The sequence below is a fragment of the Acomys minous genome, assembly GCF_964271855.1.
Source record: "Acomys minous genome assembly, chromosome: 6".
NCBI lineage: Eukaryota > Metazoa > Chordata > Mammalia > Rodentia > Muridae > Acomys > Acomys minous.
This window is the reverse complement of record NC_140487.1, coordinates 30,266,057-30,286,244: the sequence shown is the minus strand read 5'-3', so window position 1 is coordinate 30,286,244 and position 20,188 is coordinate 30,266,057. Positions and strand designations below refer to the sequence as shown.

At 35.9% G+C, this 20,188-nt stretch overlaps 1 protein-coding gene across 3 annotated transcripts in view; it reads right to left on the bottom strand.

The window, feature by feature from the left end:
• The window catches only part of SEMA3A (semaphorin 3A), a 460,613-nt gene that overhangs the window by 36,826 nt on the left and 403,599 nt on the right, over positions 1-20,188 (bottom strand). For all 3 annotated transcript variants that reach the window (XM_084786809.1, XM_084786811.1, XM_084786810.1), the window contains 5 exons: positions 11,375-11,517; positions 8,820-8,934; positions 8,657-8,726; positions 7,771-7,915; positions 2,828-3,047 (listed from right to left, as the gene is read on the bottom strand). In XM_084786809.1, coding sequence (XP_084642935.1) covers positions 2,828-3,047; positions 7,771-7,915; positions 8,657-8,726; positions 8,820-8,934; positions 11,375-11,517 — 693 coding nt within the window. The remainder of the gene's footprint in view (positions 1-2,827; positions 3,048-7,770; positions 7,916-8,656; positions 8,727-8,819; positions 8,935-11,374; positions 11,518-20,188) is intronic.

Here is a 20,188-nt window from a genome sequence, read left to right as displayed (position 1 = left end):
GATTTCTTAAGGAAATTTAAATTTATTTAAAAATTGAATATATTTTATAGAGATTTAAATCACTATTTAATTTTCATTATCAAGAGAAAATGATTAATGAAAAGATCTATCATTTTTACTCAGAGTTTCATTTGTGTATTGTTAATTTTCCTGTGTAATCGATGTGATTCCTTCCTTGTAAGAAGGTAAACAGGGTCTACACTTTTACACAGTTAAATTTTAGTGAACTTGATCAATTCTTTGCAGCTTCAGGTAGTTTCTTTTAACAAACTTTATCTTTTCCCAAACAAATTCTTCCCAGTAAAAGCACTGTACCAGAAAGATAAGCTAATACACTCATTCCATTGGCAACTGTCCTCAGTGGGTTGTCACAATGTACTCTGTGTGATCAAGGATATCCCTTTTAAAGTTTAAAAATGTCTACTTTTAAGAGGATCCTTCTGTGTTTACAGGACCTTAGCCTACTCATAACACCAAAGATTAAAGGGAAATTAGGTTAATCTACTTAGTGCCTCCTCTGGGTCTCCTGGACCCAAACGCAACGTTATCTGTGTTCCAGATCAAGTTTTACCGAATAGTATTTCAAACAATTTCACACAAATTGAATCAGATTACTCAACAAGGATCAATGTGCTATGAAGTGAAACTTAGTTAAAAGATAAAATTACTGTAATCAGTTTTCTTGCTGACAGACGACCCTGGTCTGTACTGACCTACAACCATCCACATAATACAACATTCAACATCCTTCTGAAAACAGAGTCCTTAAAGGCAGTTTATGTCTTAGAGGAATTAGATGCTCATGATTGGTTTTCCTTGGCCAACTACCTGCCAGAAGGCTTTGTTTCTTTGAGAGTGAATAGAATAAAGGACTTCTGAACAATTTTTAAAGCTAGAGATGGAGAACAAGGTCAGTGTGACATTGTTGAACAAATCCAATTACTCTTCAGAGATTTAATAATTGGACATTAAAAGATAAGCTAATATTTACTGAAAAGAAATATTGTCTTACATTTCTTGATTATATTTGTAACCTGTAGGTAGTACTCACAGTTGCTGACATTTATGGAACACCGATTCTCATTAAGATGCTTTATTTGATAGGAAAATGTTCTTATCCATAAAACTAGACTTTAATGTACTGCTAAGAATCCCCCCCCCCCAACACTGGTGAGCCTGATAACATCAGTATTTCACAACTAAGTTATGAAGCTTTGATTCTTTTTTTTTAGCTTTGATTCTTTAAAGTAATTTTACTGTTTGCTACTCAGCTATAGTGTATGTAATTTTCTTTCTGATTATTACCAAGGGAAAATATATCCATACATGCACGTGTTCTGTTTCTTGTTGATTTATGTCAGTTAATGAAGTTAATGAAGAATAGGGATTTATTACTTGGAATCTGACGCTGGGCAGCAAGTTCAAGGTAGCTGGTACTTTCTTTCATAAATAGTACCACCATTTAGAGAGTAGGCGGAAACAAAATAACATGTCAGAGTAATAACAAGGTTGATTGTTAAAGTATAAGTGCAGAAATTTATCTCTAAAAATAAAATTAGGGAAAAGATACCATCACATTTCTAAGGAAAGGTATCTGATAAATGTCAGTTTTATGATAAAGATTTTTCCTTTCTTTATTTGTATGGCAAAAACAATGAAACAAAAGCATTAGGGTAACCTTTATTTGATTGAAGGTTTTTATTAGTGGAAATGTTTATATTCAGATAAGTTTGCAGTAACATATTCCTGGACATTTATTGACTGTCCTTGGACAGTCATGATTTGAGAAACTCTGTGTGTGTGTGTGTGTGTGTGTGTGTGTGTGTGTATGTTTGCCCACACATGTGTGTAAACCTTACAAGAAGAATTGTGATTCAATTATGATAATTGATTTTTTAGCTATTAAAATTACTTGATTATATCTATCAAGTTTCCCTAATATAAAATTTTATTTTATTATTAGTACTATTTTGGACTATCATTTTCCTAGGTTATCTTTAATCTGGAGCTATCTATCATTTTATTCAGAGAATTGACACTTTTGAAAATTGTAAGTCAGTATTTTTGTAGAATGATTATAGTTTTACAATTGTCTCATATATACTTTTAAAATTTATTCTTCTGTCATATATGGCACCCCAACCCCAGGTTACCCTCCCTCCACTCCTCCCAGTCACTCCCCACCCCACCTACTCTCTTCCACAGATCCACTCCTCCTCTATTTTCTTTCAGAAAAGAGGCCGGCCTTCCCAAGATAGCAAAACAAACACAAAATAGCAAGTTACAATAAAACTAGGCACATACCTTCATATCAAGGTTGAATGAGGCAACCCCAATACCGACAATAACCATACCACTATTAGGAATCCCACAAGAACAGCAAGCCCACACAACCATAACTTAGATGCAGCAGACCTAGCTTAGATGCTTATAGGCTCCCTGATTGTCACTTCAGCCCCTGTGAGGCCCTATGAGCCCTGCTTAGTTGATTCTGTGGCTCATGTTCCTGTGGTGGTCTCAACCCCTCTGGTTCCTGACATGCCTCCTCCCCATTTTCTTCAGGATTCTCCAAGCTATGGCTCATGTTGTGGCTCTGGGTCTCCTCATCTGCTCCTACCAATTGCTGGATAAAGCCTCTCTAATAACAACTATGATAAGAAGACATTTATTTAACAAATATATCTATAAAAAGACAACATATTTATAATGGTGGACCATTCTGGTACCTTGAAAATGAGTGGAGAACTTGCCCTTGCTTCTCAGTTCTCTTAATCAGCTAAACACAGTGTTCTGGAAGAAAATATGTTGTAGAAATAAAAAAGTGTACCTGTTCCAATGAACATGACATCATACTGGCCATCTTCTGCATCCACTCGGTCTACAACAATTTGTGTGAACTGATAATTCACATCTGTTTTGATCATTATTGGGCGGTTATTAATAGGGAACACTGGGTTGTACATGGCTGGGTGACTTCGTGCAAAGGTTATGACATCATCAGGAAGGTCCTTTGTAGAGTCAAATCCACCAAAGGTTTTACTGGGACACTAATAGAAAAAGAAGAATATATTTTAAATTAAATTTAATGAATAAGATTATAAGTCATAAAATAACATTTAGAGAATCTCTGTCCTATTATTTATATTTGAAAATTACTGAATAAGTAAATATTAGCTACTATAAGCTCTTATATACTTAAATTGGTAAATGAAATGATCAGTATATATTTCTTTTTTTTTCATTTTTTTCTCCTTTATTAATTTATTCTTGTTACATCTCAATGGTTATCCCATCCCTTGTATCCTCCCATTCTTCCCTCCCTCACATTTGCCCCTTATTCCCCTCCCCTATGACTGTTTCTAAGGGGGATTACCTCCCCCTGTATATGTTCATAGGGTATCAAGTCTCTTCTTGGTAACCTGCTGTCCTTCCTCTGAGTGCCACCAGGTCTCCCCTTCCAGGGGACATGGTCAAAGGTGAGGCACCAGAGTATGTGAGAAAGTAATATCCCACTATCCACTCTACTGTGGAGAATATTCTGTCCATTGGCTAGATCTGGGTAGGGGTTTAAAGTTTTATGGCCTGTATTGTCCTTGGCTGGTGCCTTAGTTTGAGCGGGACCCCTGGGCCCAAATCTGCCTATCATAATGTTCTACTTGTAGGTTTCTAGGACCCTCTGGATCCTTCTACTTTGCCATTGTCCCATGCTTCTCTCATCTAGAGTCCCACTAGAATGTCCTTCCCTCTGTCTCAGTTTCCTGGTAAGTGAAGGCTTTCGTGGGACATGCCCCTTGGGCTAATATGCAGATATAAGTGAGTATATACCATTTGAGTCTTTCTGCTTCTGGCTTAACTCACTCATTATGATCATTTCTAGCTCAATCCATTTATCCACAAATTTCGGGATTTCCTTGTTTTTAATAGCTGAATAGTATTCCATAGTGTATATGTACCACAGTTTCTTTATCCATTCTTCTATTGAGGGACACTTAGGCTGTTTCCATGTTCTGGCTATTATGAATAAGGCTGCTATGAACATGGTTGAGCAAATTTTCTTGCTGTGTGCTGGAGCATCTTCTGGGTATATTCCAAGGAGTGGAATAGCTGGGTCTTTCTCAGTGATTAATGTTTAGTTTCATCATCATTTCTCACAAATATTGTCAAGTATATCTGAGATATTCAGTGTTGAAAAGAAGTCTGATGTCTCCTTTAACTGCACCAGCCTGTGCTTCATTTCTATAATAAATGTTTACCATAATGGATGAAATATGTTACAATTAAATGCAGTTAACTATGTTTAGAGAAACCATACTTTCTTGTGGTATATATAGATTCTTTTAATTTGGAATCATACCCAAATATAAGTGCCCAACTGAAATAACAGTATAAACTATTCTTTATTATCTGGCTCATGACGTAAGCCTGAAAACATAGTATTAATGACTTCAATAAAACTAAATAAATCAGATATTTTATTTAGTGTATACCAGTGTATGGCACAGAAACTAACCAATCAGAGTGGAGATAGCATGCCTAAATAAATGCATATTGGTACAAGAAGCAGGAAAGAATGCACTGTTGTTAATTGAAAGCATAGCAACTCTGGGTAGAAATATTCTTCTTATAAGTCAGCAAAGTGTCTTCAGAAAATCAATGTTTAGTGTCTTCTCACTGTAATTTGCTATGTAGAAGAGTGTTGTGAGTTCAGTATACCCAATCTTATGTATCTTGTTCTATAGTCCAGTAATGCTTAACATTTAATGTTAAGTGTTTTGACATAAGATGTAATTATGAGATGACCCTTATCTTTCAAGTTTAGAATAAGAAATCAACCTCTTGCCAGTTATAGACACATTCGTTAATAATTCATGAGTACCTAAATAATGCTTTCAAATGAGAATGCCATATATATGTATATATGTTTGACTTGCATGTAGATTGGACATGATAATAAAATACTTAAAATTTTTATTAAATTAAAAATTTATTTAAACAATGATATATATGTATCAAATATCCACATTAAGAAGCCTGAGAAACAATGCAAAATTTTAAAGAATTTTTAAGATTATTTATGGGGCTAGAGAGATTGCATGGCCTCTTTCACAGGCCCACAAAATGGTTCAAGTCCATCTGTAACTCTAGTCCAATGGTATCCAATGTCCTTTCTGGACTCCTCAGGAACTGTACATATGTGTTATACAGACATATAGAGGCAAAACAACCATAAACAGAAAAATAAAGAAGGCATTTAAAAAATAATATCTGTTTTCTCCTTCACATCATGTAAGATATCCGGCCCAAATTTAGAAATATGGGAATAAAAAAATAGAGAAGGATTATTTTAATTTTCCTACAACTTGTTTTAACTTCTTATTCTACAGTCTGATTTTTCAATGTAAAATACAATTTGCCTATAGATTTTCATCAAATTTCAACAACAGCATGTTGTTTACATATTGCTTATATGACCGCTCCTCATTAGTGCTGTTGAAATGAGAGAGTCTGACTTTTAATAAATGTAGCAATCCTCTTACTTTCCTGCATCAGGCCATGGTGTCTGTAACACTCTGAGCATGGTGCTTGCTGATATGGTTTCTCATAACTTACTGTGAACTGTAAGCTAGCTGACTAAGCCGTAGGACGGAATACTGTCAATATTGCTTAAAATGGTTTTCATCATTGAAATGGGAAAAATAATTGGCTATTGATGTCTCTACCGAGTGTGTGTGTGTGTGTGTGTGTGTGTGTGTGTGTGTGTGTGTGTGTGTGTGTGCATATCCTATTCCAGTACAATATATCTCATGGAACAAAGCCCAGAATATAGTAATTTCCATATTTTAATTGCTGTTATTGAATTCACATATATAATTTATATTCAGATTAAAAGATCTTTTCAGCAGAGTATTTAAGAAATGCAGTTCTATAACCCACAAGGATATAAAACTGTCTACTAAGAAAAAGAAGACAATTTGTTGTCTTGTATATTTATAAATCTCATTTGTTTTCTCATAACTGAAAATATCCCATCTAGTCATTTATTACTTTCAAGTCCTATTGAAGTTTTTCTTACTGCATTAACAGCTTGTAGGGATTTTTATAGAACATAAGATTTTTAATTTTCTCATAAATAATTTTAGAAATGTAGAAAAAATGAGAATAGTAAATGACCTGTATCTAATAAAGTCATAAAATGTACTTTATTTGAATTCATTAGACTGTTAAAACACTGACTTGAAATTAAAGTAATAGCTAACTTTCTAACATAATCCTTTCCCATTGGGTATAATTATTTTCCATTGAGTTTCTCTAGATTTGAAATGTTACGGGTAGTTGAGATTGACAAGAAATGACCTGGGCCAGGGGTTGCATGAACATAATCTCTGGCACACAGGCTCAGCAGTGATCTGCTCACTAAAACCTTGAAGGCTGCCAAGCTGTGGCACAAGCTATTGTAGTTAGTCATTAAGAATGATGAGGCAGAAGGACACGCCTTAGTAATTTAGTGAAACCTATAGGGGAGGTGGGGCCACTAGCAATGTAGCTCAGTAGAACACTTGCCAAGCCCTATGGTGCCTGGGGATAAAACCTGAGTACTGGAGAAAAAGTTAACTGATAAGCCCTTAATTATACTTACAAGAACCAAGTAAAAGAATTCTTAGTGTTTGAATAACAGGGTTGTGACGGCCAAAAAGGACACACTAAATTGCACAGTTCAATAAAGTAATGGGGTGGAGGAGCCATTCAGCCTCAAAAAGACACAAGAGTTCCGAGGCAAGTCTTAGACTCAGCTTCATCTTACAACTAGACTTAGTCCAGAGTTATCTGAGAGCCTGTCAGTCAGGGTTTGGCTCAATCAGACTGACTGAAGGACATGTCGGTGAGACATTTTCTTGATTGGTAACTGATTTCTGAGGTCCCAGTTCACTGTGGGTGGTGCGTTATGGGCAAGAGTTCCTGGATGGTATATATAAGTCAGCTACTTTAGCAGAAGTTTGGGTGCTAGCCGTTGAACAGCTTTCTTCCATGTTGTTCGCTTCAAGCCTGGCTCCCATCAATGACGGAACATAACCTGCCATCTGAAATAGACCTTATCTCTGATCCCAACCTCCTGAAAAAAAATGTTATGTGTGACTTGGTCCTTAGGCTGACTCCCTGGGTTTGTATCATATCAATGTATTTCTTTTTATGTTTTTTTAAGATAGTATTTGGTATATGACTTTTCATTTGACACAGGTTTTTGGCATGAAAATATTTCAGGTTTCTTCAAAACACATGTGATGATAATGTTGGTTTCAATTCCATTTTTCTGAGCCCAACCTACTATCTAATCAGGAAAAACAGCTTCCTCACCACCGGGAGACACAGACCAGACACCTCCTGTTAGTTTCAATGTTCCAGGAAGGCCATCTCCTTAATCTTCTGCTCAGAAAATAAAACGAGTAGACTGTTCTTTCAGTTTTTATTTAAAAAATTAGGGATATTGAATGCTAAGGAAAGAATTTACACTGGCACATGTAATGAAGATGGCTTTACATGTGGAATTACATGTAATGAAGATGGCTTTACATGTGGAATTACATGTAATGAAGATGGCTTTACATGTGGATTTACAAGTAGCCACATAGAACACTAGTCTTCCTTCTATTAAAATCACAGACTTCACAGACCCTTTGTTCTAAGTTGCACTAATGTTTATAGCTGCATTTTTTTTTTGTTTTCTTTGTCAAAGCATATTCATTTTATGTGCTAATTAACAAAGCTACTTACAGTTCCTGGGCGTGGGTAAGGGACTCTTCCTTGGTAAGGGACCCACTGATAGTTGGGGCCATCTCTGTGAGCATATGGACCAAGGAACACCCTTCTTACGTCACTCATGCTGTACATACACACAGCAGATCCCTTGAAGATGTTGCTGGAAGGAAAGAGAGCGTAAATTGTTTTTTAATCTCTTGGCAATGGACTGGCTTGCACTGAGTATGCTTCAGATGTTAATAATCAAATCAAACATAAATTCTTTGCAATCACAAATATTATTTGGTATTTGTTTGATCTCATTGATGTATTTCATCAATGTATAGAAGAATAAATGATAATTTGGTCAAAGTGTGTGAAATCACATTTGATATTTATTAAATATATACATTCATATCAAATATAAACTATTAAAGCTGAACAAGAAAAACACATATGGATGCTCGCCTCTGAATGAATATTTGGTTTTGATGTCATAAAGAAATAAAAACTAAAAACTCTGTTGAACCCACAAGAATTGTTACTGAAGAAAGAACATTATCAGAACTTCAATAATGATTAAGAAATCATATTAAAAGCTAAAACTGGTACTCTAAAGGAACATATAATGGCATATGGCATGCCACATTATACTATTTTTAACCCCCAAACGAACAAGGTATAATCTTAAGTAACAGTCTTGGCTATCTGAACTCAGCAAGGGATTAAATATGTTCTATGTACAACATGGAGCGCATTTCTAAGATAGTAACCATCACACAGCAGCTAAAGCGAGGAATTGGGGCAGTTATTCCTATCATTCTATGTATCAAAACCGGGTAATTGACAGAACTAAGTCTGCCTTGTGGATGACACTGTTTCCCCTTTATTTTATGTAGAACAATAATAAAAAGCCATTTACCTTGATGTTGTAAACACTCCATAGACAATCGGATTTTTAGGATCTTTAGAGTTCATTAGGAATACATCCTCTGTTTGAAAACAAAATTAGAAAAGGTTCTATTTGTTTATCGTTCTTACAAATGCTAAGCATATAGCCCATGCATCAAACATCAGCCACTTACGCAGTTCATCGAAATGGGTGTCAATGCCATTTGGACCTGGCACAGAACAAATCAGGCGGGCTTTCAGAAATGTCGTCCATTTATTTACTAGACTTCTGTGTCCTCCAAAGTCATTCTGAAAGGCAATAAAAGTAACATTATAGCACAAGCATGCAGAGTAGTATCAAACATGTCTTTATTTCCCATTTATTAACTTCAGACACATGAATGTAATTCTTCATTTTTTTTCCCATTTTTGATTTTTAGAAGGCATCTTTCCTTGCAACCAAGAAGTTTCCCAATCTTCATTTCTTAAATTTTCCATAGCTATTCTGAATGACTTATATGCCCTCTTATCCTATTTATCATATATTTGCTCAAATCTTTGATTCAAAGGTCAGAAAAGGAAATGTCCCCGTGTCACATATTGCCAATTAATGAGAGTGTACTAACTAATTTTGAATACACATGCAATAAAATGCTCTTTAGCTATTTAATGTGATTAAACCAGGAGGACAAGCTAGATGAATTTAGTCTGATTACATTAATATGAATATCCCATGACCTCATGTAAATATGAGCTTAAAATTTTGAACTCACAAAAGTAGTCTGTGAAATGGTGATCTACAGAGACCAGGAGATAGGTGGGATTTGAGGGCCATTGGCCAAAGGTTAGACAATTTTGGAGAGATGGGAAGAGATCTACAGCATGACAGCTACAGGTAGTTTTAATGTTATAATCTTAAAAAAAATTGTTAAGAAAGAGTTTTAAGTATTGTCACGATACAGAAAAATATGTGATTTACAACATGCACCAGTTTGCTCGAGTTATCCATTTTTAGATGTCAAAATGTTATGTTATAAATTGTAAATCATTTTGCAATTAAATTACTTTTAAAAGATTTGTCTTCCACTCTGCTACTGTCATTTCACGGACAATTCTTAACTGACTGCTTGTTCTGGGTTAGGCTAGCTCGCCCTCGTCTTACTGAGTCCATTTTTTTTTTTTTTAATTTTACTGACCTCCATAACCTGACTCTGGGCTGTTCCTGGCCATCTAATGTATGGATGAAGAACACGTTCCTTTTTATTTTCACTGACAGTAAGTCTATAACTACGTCATGCCACTAAAACTAAACACTGTAACAGCTTGTGTATTGAACCAACTTATACATTCTAAAATTGTTTTACAATTCTACAAGTGGGTTGAGAAAATGTTTCATAGAAAATATTTTGAAAATGACTTACTACTGCTAAAAATGTAATTTTAATGTAAATGTAACAGTGAATCATATTGCAAAGGTATATATTTACTAGGAAATAATATCTTTAAAAATATCTGGGTGTGCATGCCTTTAATCCCAGCAATCAAAAGGCAGAGGCAGCTGGATCACTGTGAGTTTGAGGTCAGCCTGATCTACAAAATGTGTCTAGAACAGCCAAGGCTACACAGAGAAAGCTTGTCTTGAAAAACCAAATCAAACCAAACAAATATGTTTAAAAATAATTTCTATGTATATCCATTGCAGAAACAGAGTTTCCTTAAGTTAAAACATCAATTTATATTCTTTTTATATGGTGTTTTTATTATAAAGCTTTTTTCAAATACTATTTCTAGTAGTTTAAAGTTATTTATTTTATAAAATGTCTGATTCATTTAAATATTGTCTTATATTTCCAAATAATCAAAGAAGATTTTCTAGAAATCAGTTGCACTATATAATTAGATCATAATGTAATAAGGAAGAGATCAGAGAGACACCATGGTATTTTTCCTTTTATAACACCTCCATGTAATATTATATCATAGTACACAGTCCTCCAGAAAAATAAGTATCAGAGCACCTCATTCAATCATTTGAATGCATTTGAACAAAGAACCTCTGTGCATGATATAATTATCAATTTAAAAAATAAGCTTCCAGAGTTCGTGTGAAAGTCAGCCCACGTCCCCTGGATGGGGAGCCCTGGTGGCGCTCAGAGGAAGGACAGCAGGCTACCAAGAAGAGACTTGATACCCTATGAGCATATACAGGGGGAGGAAATCCCCCTCAGTCAAAGTCAAAGGGGAGGGGAGTTGGGGGGAAAATGGGAGGAAGAGAGGAATGGGAGGATACAAGGGATGGGATAACAATTGAGATGTAATATGAATAAATTAATAAAATATATTTTAAAATAAATAAATAAGCTTCCCTAATATTCTTTCAATATTCAGAGCTTTATCTAAATTTTGATACCAAATATCTATTTAAAACTTAGCAGTGTGAGAAATGGATAGATCTGAAAATATAGAGGTCATATTCTTTTAGGTAATATTTTATACTTATGCATATGAGAAAATACTTTATATTCCATGAGTCCCAACAAAATAATGAATGTATTTGTAATGTTACATCAAAGTCTCTAATCATATCCCTATTTGTATGTTAAACCTTCTGACTTTATTGAAAGCACTTAATCGTAATATAATTTTCAATCATTTTAACACTTGAATATCATCATCAGATACATTTAAACTTTTTTACATCAGTGGAAAATAGAAAGTGAAATCGTGTATGCTTTTTGCTTTACCTCACCTTGCATATCTGACCTATCCTAGCATGCGTTGCTTTTCCAGAATGCTCTCCATCTATTGCATTTTCTCGGAAGAAAAAATATACTTTGTCATCTTCAGGGTTGTCACTCTCTGGGATGAGATGGGCACTGATGAATCTAGGATCTGAGAAAAACATCATATTTATTAATCTGCAGTTTAATGAACAATAATGGTATATAGAGTTTGTTTTTACCTCCTTCTGATTACTTTGTGATATGTTAAGAAACTAATATTTCCTTGCTTATCTCAATTTTTTGACCCACTGCATATGATGTCTGTCCATTATAAATTATATTATATGCATATAATACATATAATATATGATCTCAACAGAAGATTAACTTTTTTTCAGAGTCTTAGGCATGGGTTACAAAAACCATGTAGAACAAATGAATTATTGATTATCAAGATCCTTTGCAATTTTAATCATTATGATGTATTTCTTGTTGCTGTATGCTGTTATTTCCTCTTTCTTGTATAAACACATACAAAACGACTGGTTAGTTGCTCCCTGTTAGCATCAAAGCCTGGTGGGTGGGGCCAAGGGTTGAATCTGTATAAAGCAATAGAACTTCCTGTTCCTATTCCCAACTCAAAAGATGGCAACATCATTATACTACTAGCATAATAAGGTGGCCTCTTAGACTCCTTTGGCTTCCTTATCTCTGTACATCACCACTTCACATCATACCTCCAAGACCACCGCTGCCAAGCCAGATCATTAAACATTTTTCTCAAGTAGTCTGTTCCAAGTTTATTGCCTTCCATGTTTCTTCATGTATCAACCAGAACAAGCCTCTGCTCCAAAATGCTTGTCTCCAGCCACCCCATGTTCTTCACCACTCATTTATGATAAAATACAGAATCCTTAATGTAACCAGGGCCTGTTACCCTGCTGTGATAACTGACACATGTTTTCTGTGGCATACTCTTCTTTCCCTAAGGACAGCAAATGCCAGTGCTAGTCCTGTTTCTCAAACATGTGTCATTCACTCTGTTCTGCTCTGGAGCTTATTCCCCAGGGAAACTCTGCCTTCAGCCAATCTCAGGCTCAAATTGTACAGATCCTACTTTATTTAGGTCTTTCCTCAACTATCATCTTATTAGGTAAAGCACTGACACCCTGCTCCTGGTAAGTCTCTATTTATTCTATTTTATATATTTCCCTCAACACTGTTGAGTGTATTATATGACTGATTCTCATTTTGTCTCTGTCTCTGTCTCTATCTCTCTGTCTGTCTCTGTGTCTGTGTGTCTCTTTGTCTCTGTCTTTGCGTGTGTGTGTGTGTGTGCACAAGCACATATGTGAATGTGTATGTGCCTGCTTCACAGTCTCTCTTATGTAAACTTGTTTTAACCTGTCTCCTCCTCCACCCATAAGTACAAAATTCATCATATGCTCCTCAGTGTGCTGTACAAAGAAGCATGCCTCGTCATTCCAGGCTAATTATACAGACTTTCTAAGCAATGTAGAACATGTGAAATATTTCCAGCGACCAAGAATAATACAGTATTCACTGAAAAATAGAATCAGCTAGTGCTAGAAGCCATAAAGACTTACAATAACAAATCATTTTAAAATTAATAATTATTGATAAACTTGCTTTAGTGTATAAAATTCTACCCAGTCATATGCCTTATATATTTATACACACATGCCTCATGAGGAATGGCAAGCAAATTAGTTTGACATAGTAAGCCTTCCTGTAACAGACCAAGAGTCACTGCTACATTGATGAGGTCAACTCTGAAAAACGTGTGTGTGTGTGTGTGTGTGTGTGTGTGTGTGTGTGTGTGTGTAAATCACATGTGAAAAAAACTATAAAACAATTCTGAATCAGTCACTTGTAATTTTTATGTTATCTTTGGCAAGTTGTTTTCCTTTCAGAGTTCCAAAGCTTAATTTTCAAAGTGGTTTTACTTTAAATTGAGGAATTTAAAATGGGGTTCTATCATCTTGTTTATCATAAATAGTTTATACAAAAAGCAAGTATTTTAAACTTTAGGTATTTACATGTGATGTTACCAAATATGTAATTAGCATTGCAATGTTGATAAACAAAGCCTTACACTGAGCCTGAGAATCAGCATCTAAGGCAGGTATAAGAAAACAATGACAACCTGCCCATTGTTCTGCTTTAATGCTAGAGAAATTGATGAAGAAGTTGGCCGAATGTCACCTTCCAAACTGCTGCAGTTGTTTCCATAAATACTGGACTAACAAAGGATTTAAAGTCATTAAATTTAACTACCTTTAGTTCGATTCCTTCTTATAGAAAATAATCTATTTTGATTCTAAGGCTTAGGCAAAATCAATGTTTGTAAGAATATAATTAAATTAATAAATTTTAGAGGGAAAGTAAGATAATATAGAATATATACTCTCCTGACTAAACTTCAACTTAAGAAAACCAGCATCTATAGTTACGATGCAATTTTTTTTACTTATTTCACCACTTTTATGCTTTGAGCATTACTTTTCTATCATGTAGCTTTATGATAATGAATATATACATTCATTGTATTTTCAATTTGAGATTCAAGTAGATTTGTTCCTAAGTATCTACTCTTTCTTTTGATTGTTGAAGATCACAGGGTATTGTGATAGTATTTTTTTGTCCCCTGATGACTACTATCAACCAAAGTCAACCAGGAAAATATTCTAATTCTTAAGCTGCTCGAGAAGGAGTCAAATTACAAGTTTAAAAGTACAATAAAGAGATGGCTTTTACAAGTACAATAAAGAGATGGCTTTTACTTTTTTCTCAGAAGTTGAGCTGTGAGGAAGAAGGAATTTCTCAAAAAGAAGGAAAATGTATACAAGATGATAGAAACAACAGAGAACACTGTGTCCTCGGAGAAGGCAAAATGGAGGGGATGTGGTCAGAGATGTTGATAGAAAGTTAAGATATAGGATATGAAGTTCTACTGAGAGATGTATATCTCTTCACGGCAGTGGGAGGAAACAGCAAAGCATTAGGCACACAATAACCTTACTATGTTACTGTGTAGAAGGATTGCTGCTCTGATTTCTCCAAAGAATAAAGAAAGTGTGTGTGTGTGTGTGTGTGTGTGTGTGTGTGTGTGTGTGTGTGTGTGTGTGTAAGTGGGCAGAGAAAAGGCAGGAAGGAAGGCTGGTAGACCAAGCTGAAGCAGCCACATATAACACAGAAGAATAGTGACATGGGTGAGTAAGGGACAGTGAAGATGAAGTAAAGGATACATGCACCAATTATTTTTAATGAGACTTGATGGACTGTTTATATTCACAAGTAGAAAGTTGAGTGAATGGAGTAATGATTAAGACTGATTTAAACTTCTGATATAAACCAGTGGTTATTAAAGAGTCGCTTTACATAAAGAGAGACTGTGTGAAGAAGGACCCAATGGAGTGGAGAAGGAACATGACCTCAGCTTAGTGCACTGAAGACTGAGACTTGTGCCTTTTCCCCCATATCACACACACACACACACACACAAATAATTACTCATGAAAGAAAGGTGGCCGTATCTGAAGTTATTTGAAATGAAGATGATGAAATGACTAGAATGATACTAGCTAAAAGAGGATACGAGTATAGACTTGGTTGTGGTTTGAATATAAAATGCTAACCCTAGACACTTCATCACAGACTTGCTTTACCTGGCCTCAGAATGTACTGGCGCCCTTGCCTTTAAATGCTGCCTCCCTGCTGCATTTGTCATTTTGGGTGGTACTATCGAGGGTGCCTTTATGTAAATATTTTCCCTAAGTAGTCATTCCCAACACCAGAGCTGCTTACTTCTTCTTAGATTCTTAAGACTTTTTCTCCACTGTTTCGCTGAAGAGTGGCCATACTCTAGCTGACACAGTCCATGCTGTCATCACTATATAGAGGTATTGTCTGTACAAGTCTAGCTGTTCTACTCAACTGTTTCCTCTAGCCATCTATGCAGCGCTACAGGAATAAGTGCAAATCCACTGATAAAATGCATTCCACAGAATAAACTTCTGGTGCCGTAGATATGACAGAGCTGTGGAAACTGAGTCATAGTAAGCACAGATGACGCAAGGACAGATGCCACACTGAGAAAATGACAATTATAGCTGAAGGGGATCAGAATATATGCTTGAACTAGGTAAAATTTTTGACTGTAACTGGCAAAAGGAACTGTGGGTTACCTTAGTCACAATGTATGCAATATAGAAAAGAAACTACAACAATGAATGTTGCCCTGAAATTATCCTCCACACCTCTTTCCATCAGAACATAACACACTTCCTTTGGTTCCTTTAATGAATGTGCATTCTAGAACACACCTCACAACTGGCTTTTCCTGTAGATAAATTTTAATCCAGCAATATGTCTATTCTGGCAAGGAATCACATCCAAAGACCTGGGTCTGTGTGATCCTGCTGTAGTACAAAGAAGTCTTTAGTATGCAGCTTTTATCCCAAACAGTGAAGTCTAATTAAAAGACACAAAAAGTGATGAGTCAGAGAAGGATTTGACAGATGAGCGAGTTAGAGATAGGATATGCCCAATTCTTAGAACAGGACAAGAAAGAGAGGTGAGTTTGGTGTAGTTAAGTTATGTGCAGCTCCTTTCAGTTCTGTTCAGTTTGTGCAGTCAATGTAATCAGTGCAGTTCAACTTGTGGAGTTGAGAGGCAATTATTCCAAGCAGAGCAATTCAGTGAGAAGCAAAGAGAAGCCAATTTGAATCAGTCCTCTTGGAGAGGAGATTTGAGACAGAACTGATGAGTTGAACCAGCCAGCCAGAGTTCAGAAAGAACTAGAAAGGGTGAATTTATTCTGCAGTAAGTCTTAGAGGCTGAAAACATTCTAGGAGTAGGTTATCAGACAGAGGCTGGAAGCTGAAGCCTTCAAAGTCAGGGTTTACAGAATATTAGATTCCATGAATGCTAGAAGCTTTGCTAGAACAGAGAAAGAAATGCTCTGGGCTTAGCCAAGCTGAGTATTCATACAGCTTGCGTATGGCTTTTATCTCATCCCTTCCTCTGAGGAAATAAAAACATTGGCACTTCTCAGCTGTGTTGTCTACATAAAATAATATTTGTTCCAGCGCATTTCTTAGCATTGAATTCTTGTAGAGGATTCTTAGTTTTATAGCTATCACAAGTATTTATCTTGTATTTTCAACTCCCTCTCATTAGTTTCTGTATGCAAGAAGGTTCCCCTCAGCTTCTTCTGAATCTTTCTCTGAGTACTGCCCAAAGGCCTATGTACTCGTCTCTTCTCTCCTGGGACACACATTTAGTGCATTACTCTCACTTCTTCCTCACCTTCACTGGAAATTGTACTGTCACTATGTGTGGTGGTTTGAAAAAGAATGGCCCCTGGTGGTGGCTCATATACTTGAATGCTTAGTCAGCAGGGAGTGGCACTATTTGAGAGGATTAAAAGGACTAAGAGGTATGCCTTTGTTGGAAGAAGTGTGCCACTGGGAGGGGGGAGGGGGAATCTCAAGAGTTTCTTTTTCTGCCTGGAGATCAGGATGAAGTTTCTCAGCTCCTGCCTCAGCATCTGCTTGCATGCTGCCATGCTTCTTGCCTTGATGAGAGTGGACTAAACCTCTGAACTATAAGTCAGCTCCAATCAAATGCTTTAAAATAATAGTTGTCATGTTTTTGGTGTCTCTTCACAGAAGTAGAACAGTGACCAAGACAGTTTGTAAACCCATTCTCTGGCACCTGGTGAAAATACCACAATTAGAATATATAAAGCTCTATTTTCATCACTTGTTTTCTCTCTCTCTTTCAGCTGCTCCCATTTTTTGTTTGTTTGTGGCTGAGTATTGTGTGGAAAACAACATGCAATTAAAAACCAAATAAATGATTTGGTTAATTTAGAAATAAAATGATTAGAAGAAAGAAATACATTTCCTTTCTGTATGAAATTACGTTGTGTCTGTTTACTTTGTGTGTCTGTCTACACGTCTGTAGCTGCAAACATCCATGCTGTCCTAGGGGAGGTCAGAGGACAACTTGTAGGAGTCAGTTCTCATGTTCAACCATGACAGGGTCCCATGGACCTTGCTCAGAGTGGCAGGCTTGAGAGCAAACACCTTTACTTGCAAAGTCATCTTGATGACCCAATGGGTATAACTAGGCTGACCTTGAACTCATGATACTCTAAGCTCTGTCTCTTTAACATACCCTAAGAACATGTGCCACTACAAACAGCTTCCTTTCTTTCTGACATGATTTGCTTACTTATTATGGATTCAAGAAGGTTTAGGTTTCTGGGTATAAAAGTGATTAGACATGCTTCCTTAACTAAAACTACTTTGAAAAGCTATTACACAATAATGAATTTTCAAAATGCTCTTCTGAACGCTTGTGAATGTTCTTTGAAGCTAGGAAAAGCTTTCTTCTTTGATCTTGTTCTTCTGCATTAAATAATTAATGAAGTAAAATTAATGATCTGTTTGTCATTTTTTTTTTTCAAAATTAGATTTCATCAATAAGATTAAAATAACCCAAAACATGCCCCTCTGTTCTATGAGCTAAAAACAGCACAAATGTTACAGGCCGAAGATTGTCATTATCCTGAGGGTCAGCAAGCCTACTTTGCCACCAAATCCTCCGTGACAAAAGTTTAGCAGGTCGCTTCCAATACTGCGGTTTCACTACTCTGTGAACTCTCCATAGGAATCTATGACTTCTTCGTGGCCTTCACGGAAAAGCCGCTACTCTGCCCAGCTACTCACATCATGGGGACCCAAAAATAAAAGGTAATTATCCAATTGGCCGGTTTTCTTTTTAAGCCTGTATCTTGTCAACCACAAGAGCCAGAAAGAAAATGTCGTTTTCCATTCCTCAGATAGGAATCCTTGATTTCACTGTGGCCAAGTACATTAAAACTAACAAACATAAATATACAGATCTTTTAGTAACATAAAGCTGTAGCTTCACTAGCCACTTTCACATTGAAATGTTTTTTACTCTGTGAAGTTTACAAAATCCCAGGTGATAAGGTTCAAGGAAATTGGCAACCTCATGCACTTTGGACTAATTTCTTGGGATATGAAGCAGGAAGATGATGTGAATGTATATTGAAACCTAAACATCAAAAGAAGATGGAAAGATCCATTCAAACAAGATCAAAGTGCATGAATCTCACAAGCGTAAAACTTCAATATAAACACCATGAAAGGTAAATAGAATTGGAAAACATTCTCTCATTTGGGTAGCTTAAATGGTGTGCCTCTGGCAAAGGGACTTTGTCTTTACAGATACTGTGGTACTTTTTGCAATGCCTTGGGCTCATGGTAGAAGCTGAAGAAATAATCGTATTTATTAATCATGGGCCAATGCTGTTATGTGAAGCATGGAATCTTTAGTCTCGTTAATGGCAATAAATACTGTGTAAATACAACACTGTTTTCTCTTCATCTTTATCTCCTTCACTACCCCCTTGACATTCTTCCATGTCTCATCCCACAGATGGCAGTTCTTGCGAAATCCACGTTTGGCACCACCTGTCATTTGTAACAGTACCACTCTGTTGAAATATTTTTAGCAGCTGCAAATTAAGTTGTCCTTCAGGTGCGATCTCACACTTAATGAAAATGACAACTTGGCACAGGCCACGTGCTGTGTTGTTACCTTTATGATTCACGTGAAAGCTTTAGCCTATTTAAATGATGAACAGTTTTGATGCTCTCAGCATTGGAATAAATTTGAATATGAAGTTTGTCCATATTTTGGCCAGAATTTTGACTGACTTTTAACTTCAACCAGCCCATCAACTGGGGCAATTATTTTCTAAAAATGAGTTAATATAAATGTTAATTACAGTTTCAGAGTATCTGTGCGTTTTAAAGAGAGTTATTGGTCATTTTCTAGAATATAAATTGTATATATATTTTTATATAAAAAATGGATGGAATTAGTGATTTTAACCTCTCTTGCACAAGTACTACAAGGTACAGGAAGTGTCCTATCAAGAAACACTCAGACACTTATACGGAAAATGTGTCAATGGTTCTTGAGCAGAGAAGCAGGAATAAAACACGCCTGTAAAAAACAAAAACAACAGCAAAACCAACCCAAGTCACACAGTTCTCTCAATTGTGGTCCATCTAAGAAAGGAAAAGTAAGAAAGTGAGGACTTACAATGTTGCCGACTCACATAACAGAAACCTCTGCTCCTATTTTCTTTTTAGTTAAACATTTTTATTTTTACATGTATATTTATATTATTACATGTATATACAATAAACTACCTATAGCAAAAAGAACCATAACACAATCAGGAATTATATAAATGTTACATTCTTAGTATTTTGGCTATTTGTATTTGACAGCCTTGAAGAAAACATCCTTCTCATCTTGGTATGTCTAACATTCTGAATGTAAATCAATATCTATCATATTTCATCTTTATCAACTTAAAACATTTGTCTAGACCTAAAAACATCTTAACGCTTAAACAACTAAGCTTAATTGTAAAACTAAGCTACCTGGTTTTCAAACCTATCAGAGACTTGAGAAGGAATAAAAGAGATTATTTGAGTATATCAGGAGAATCTGTTAGCAGCTTCCCAAATGAGAAGATGACAGAGACAGTTTGCTGCCTGAACAGTCACACAAAACTCTCTATAACATTGGAGCAACATTTTCAGCCTTTTGGTCCTAATATATCTGAAAGACATATTTTTGAGGCAGGAGCTATTGAGGACTTGCTTATCCTGTCTTGGCAGAGTTTGGCCGTCAACTCTGCCTGCATCCAAGCTTGCCCTGTTTTAAGCAGAATTCTGTCTGTGGCAAAAATGAAGACATTTTCCCCA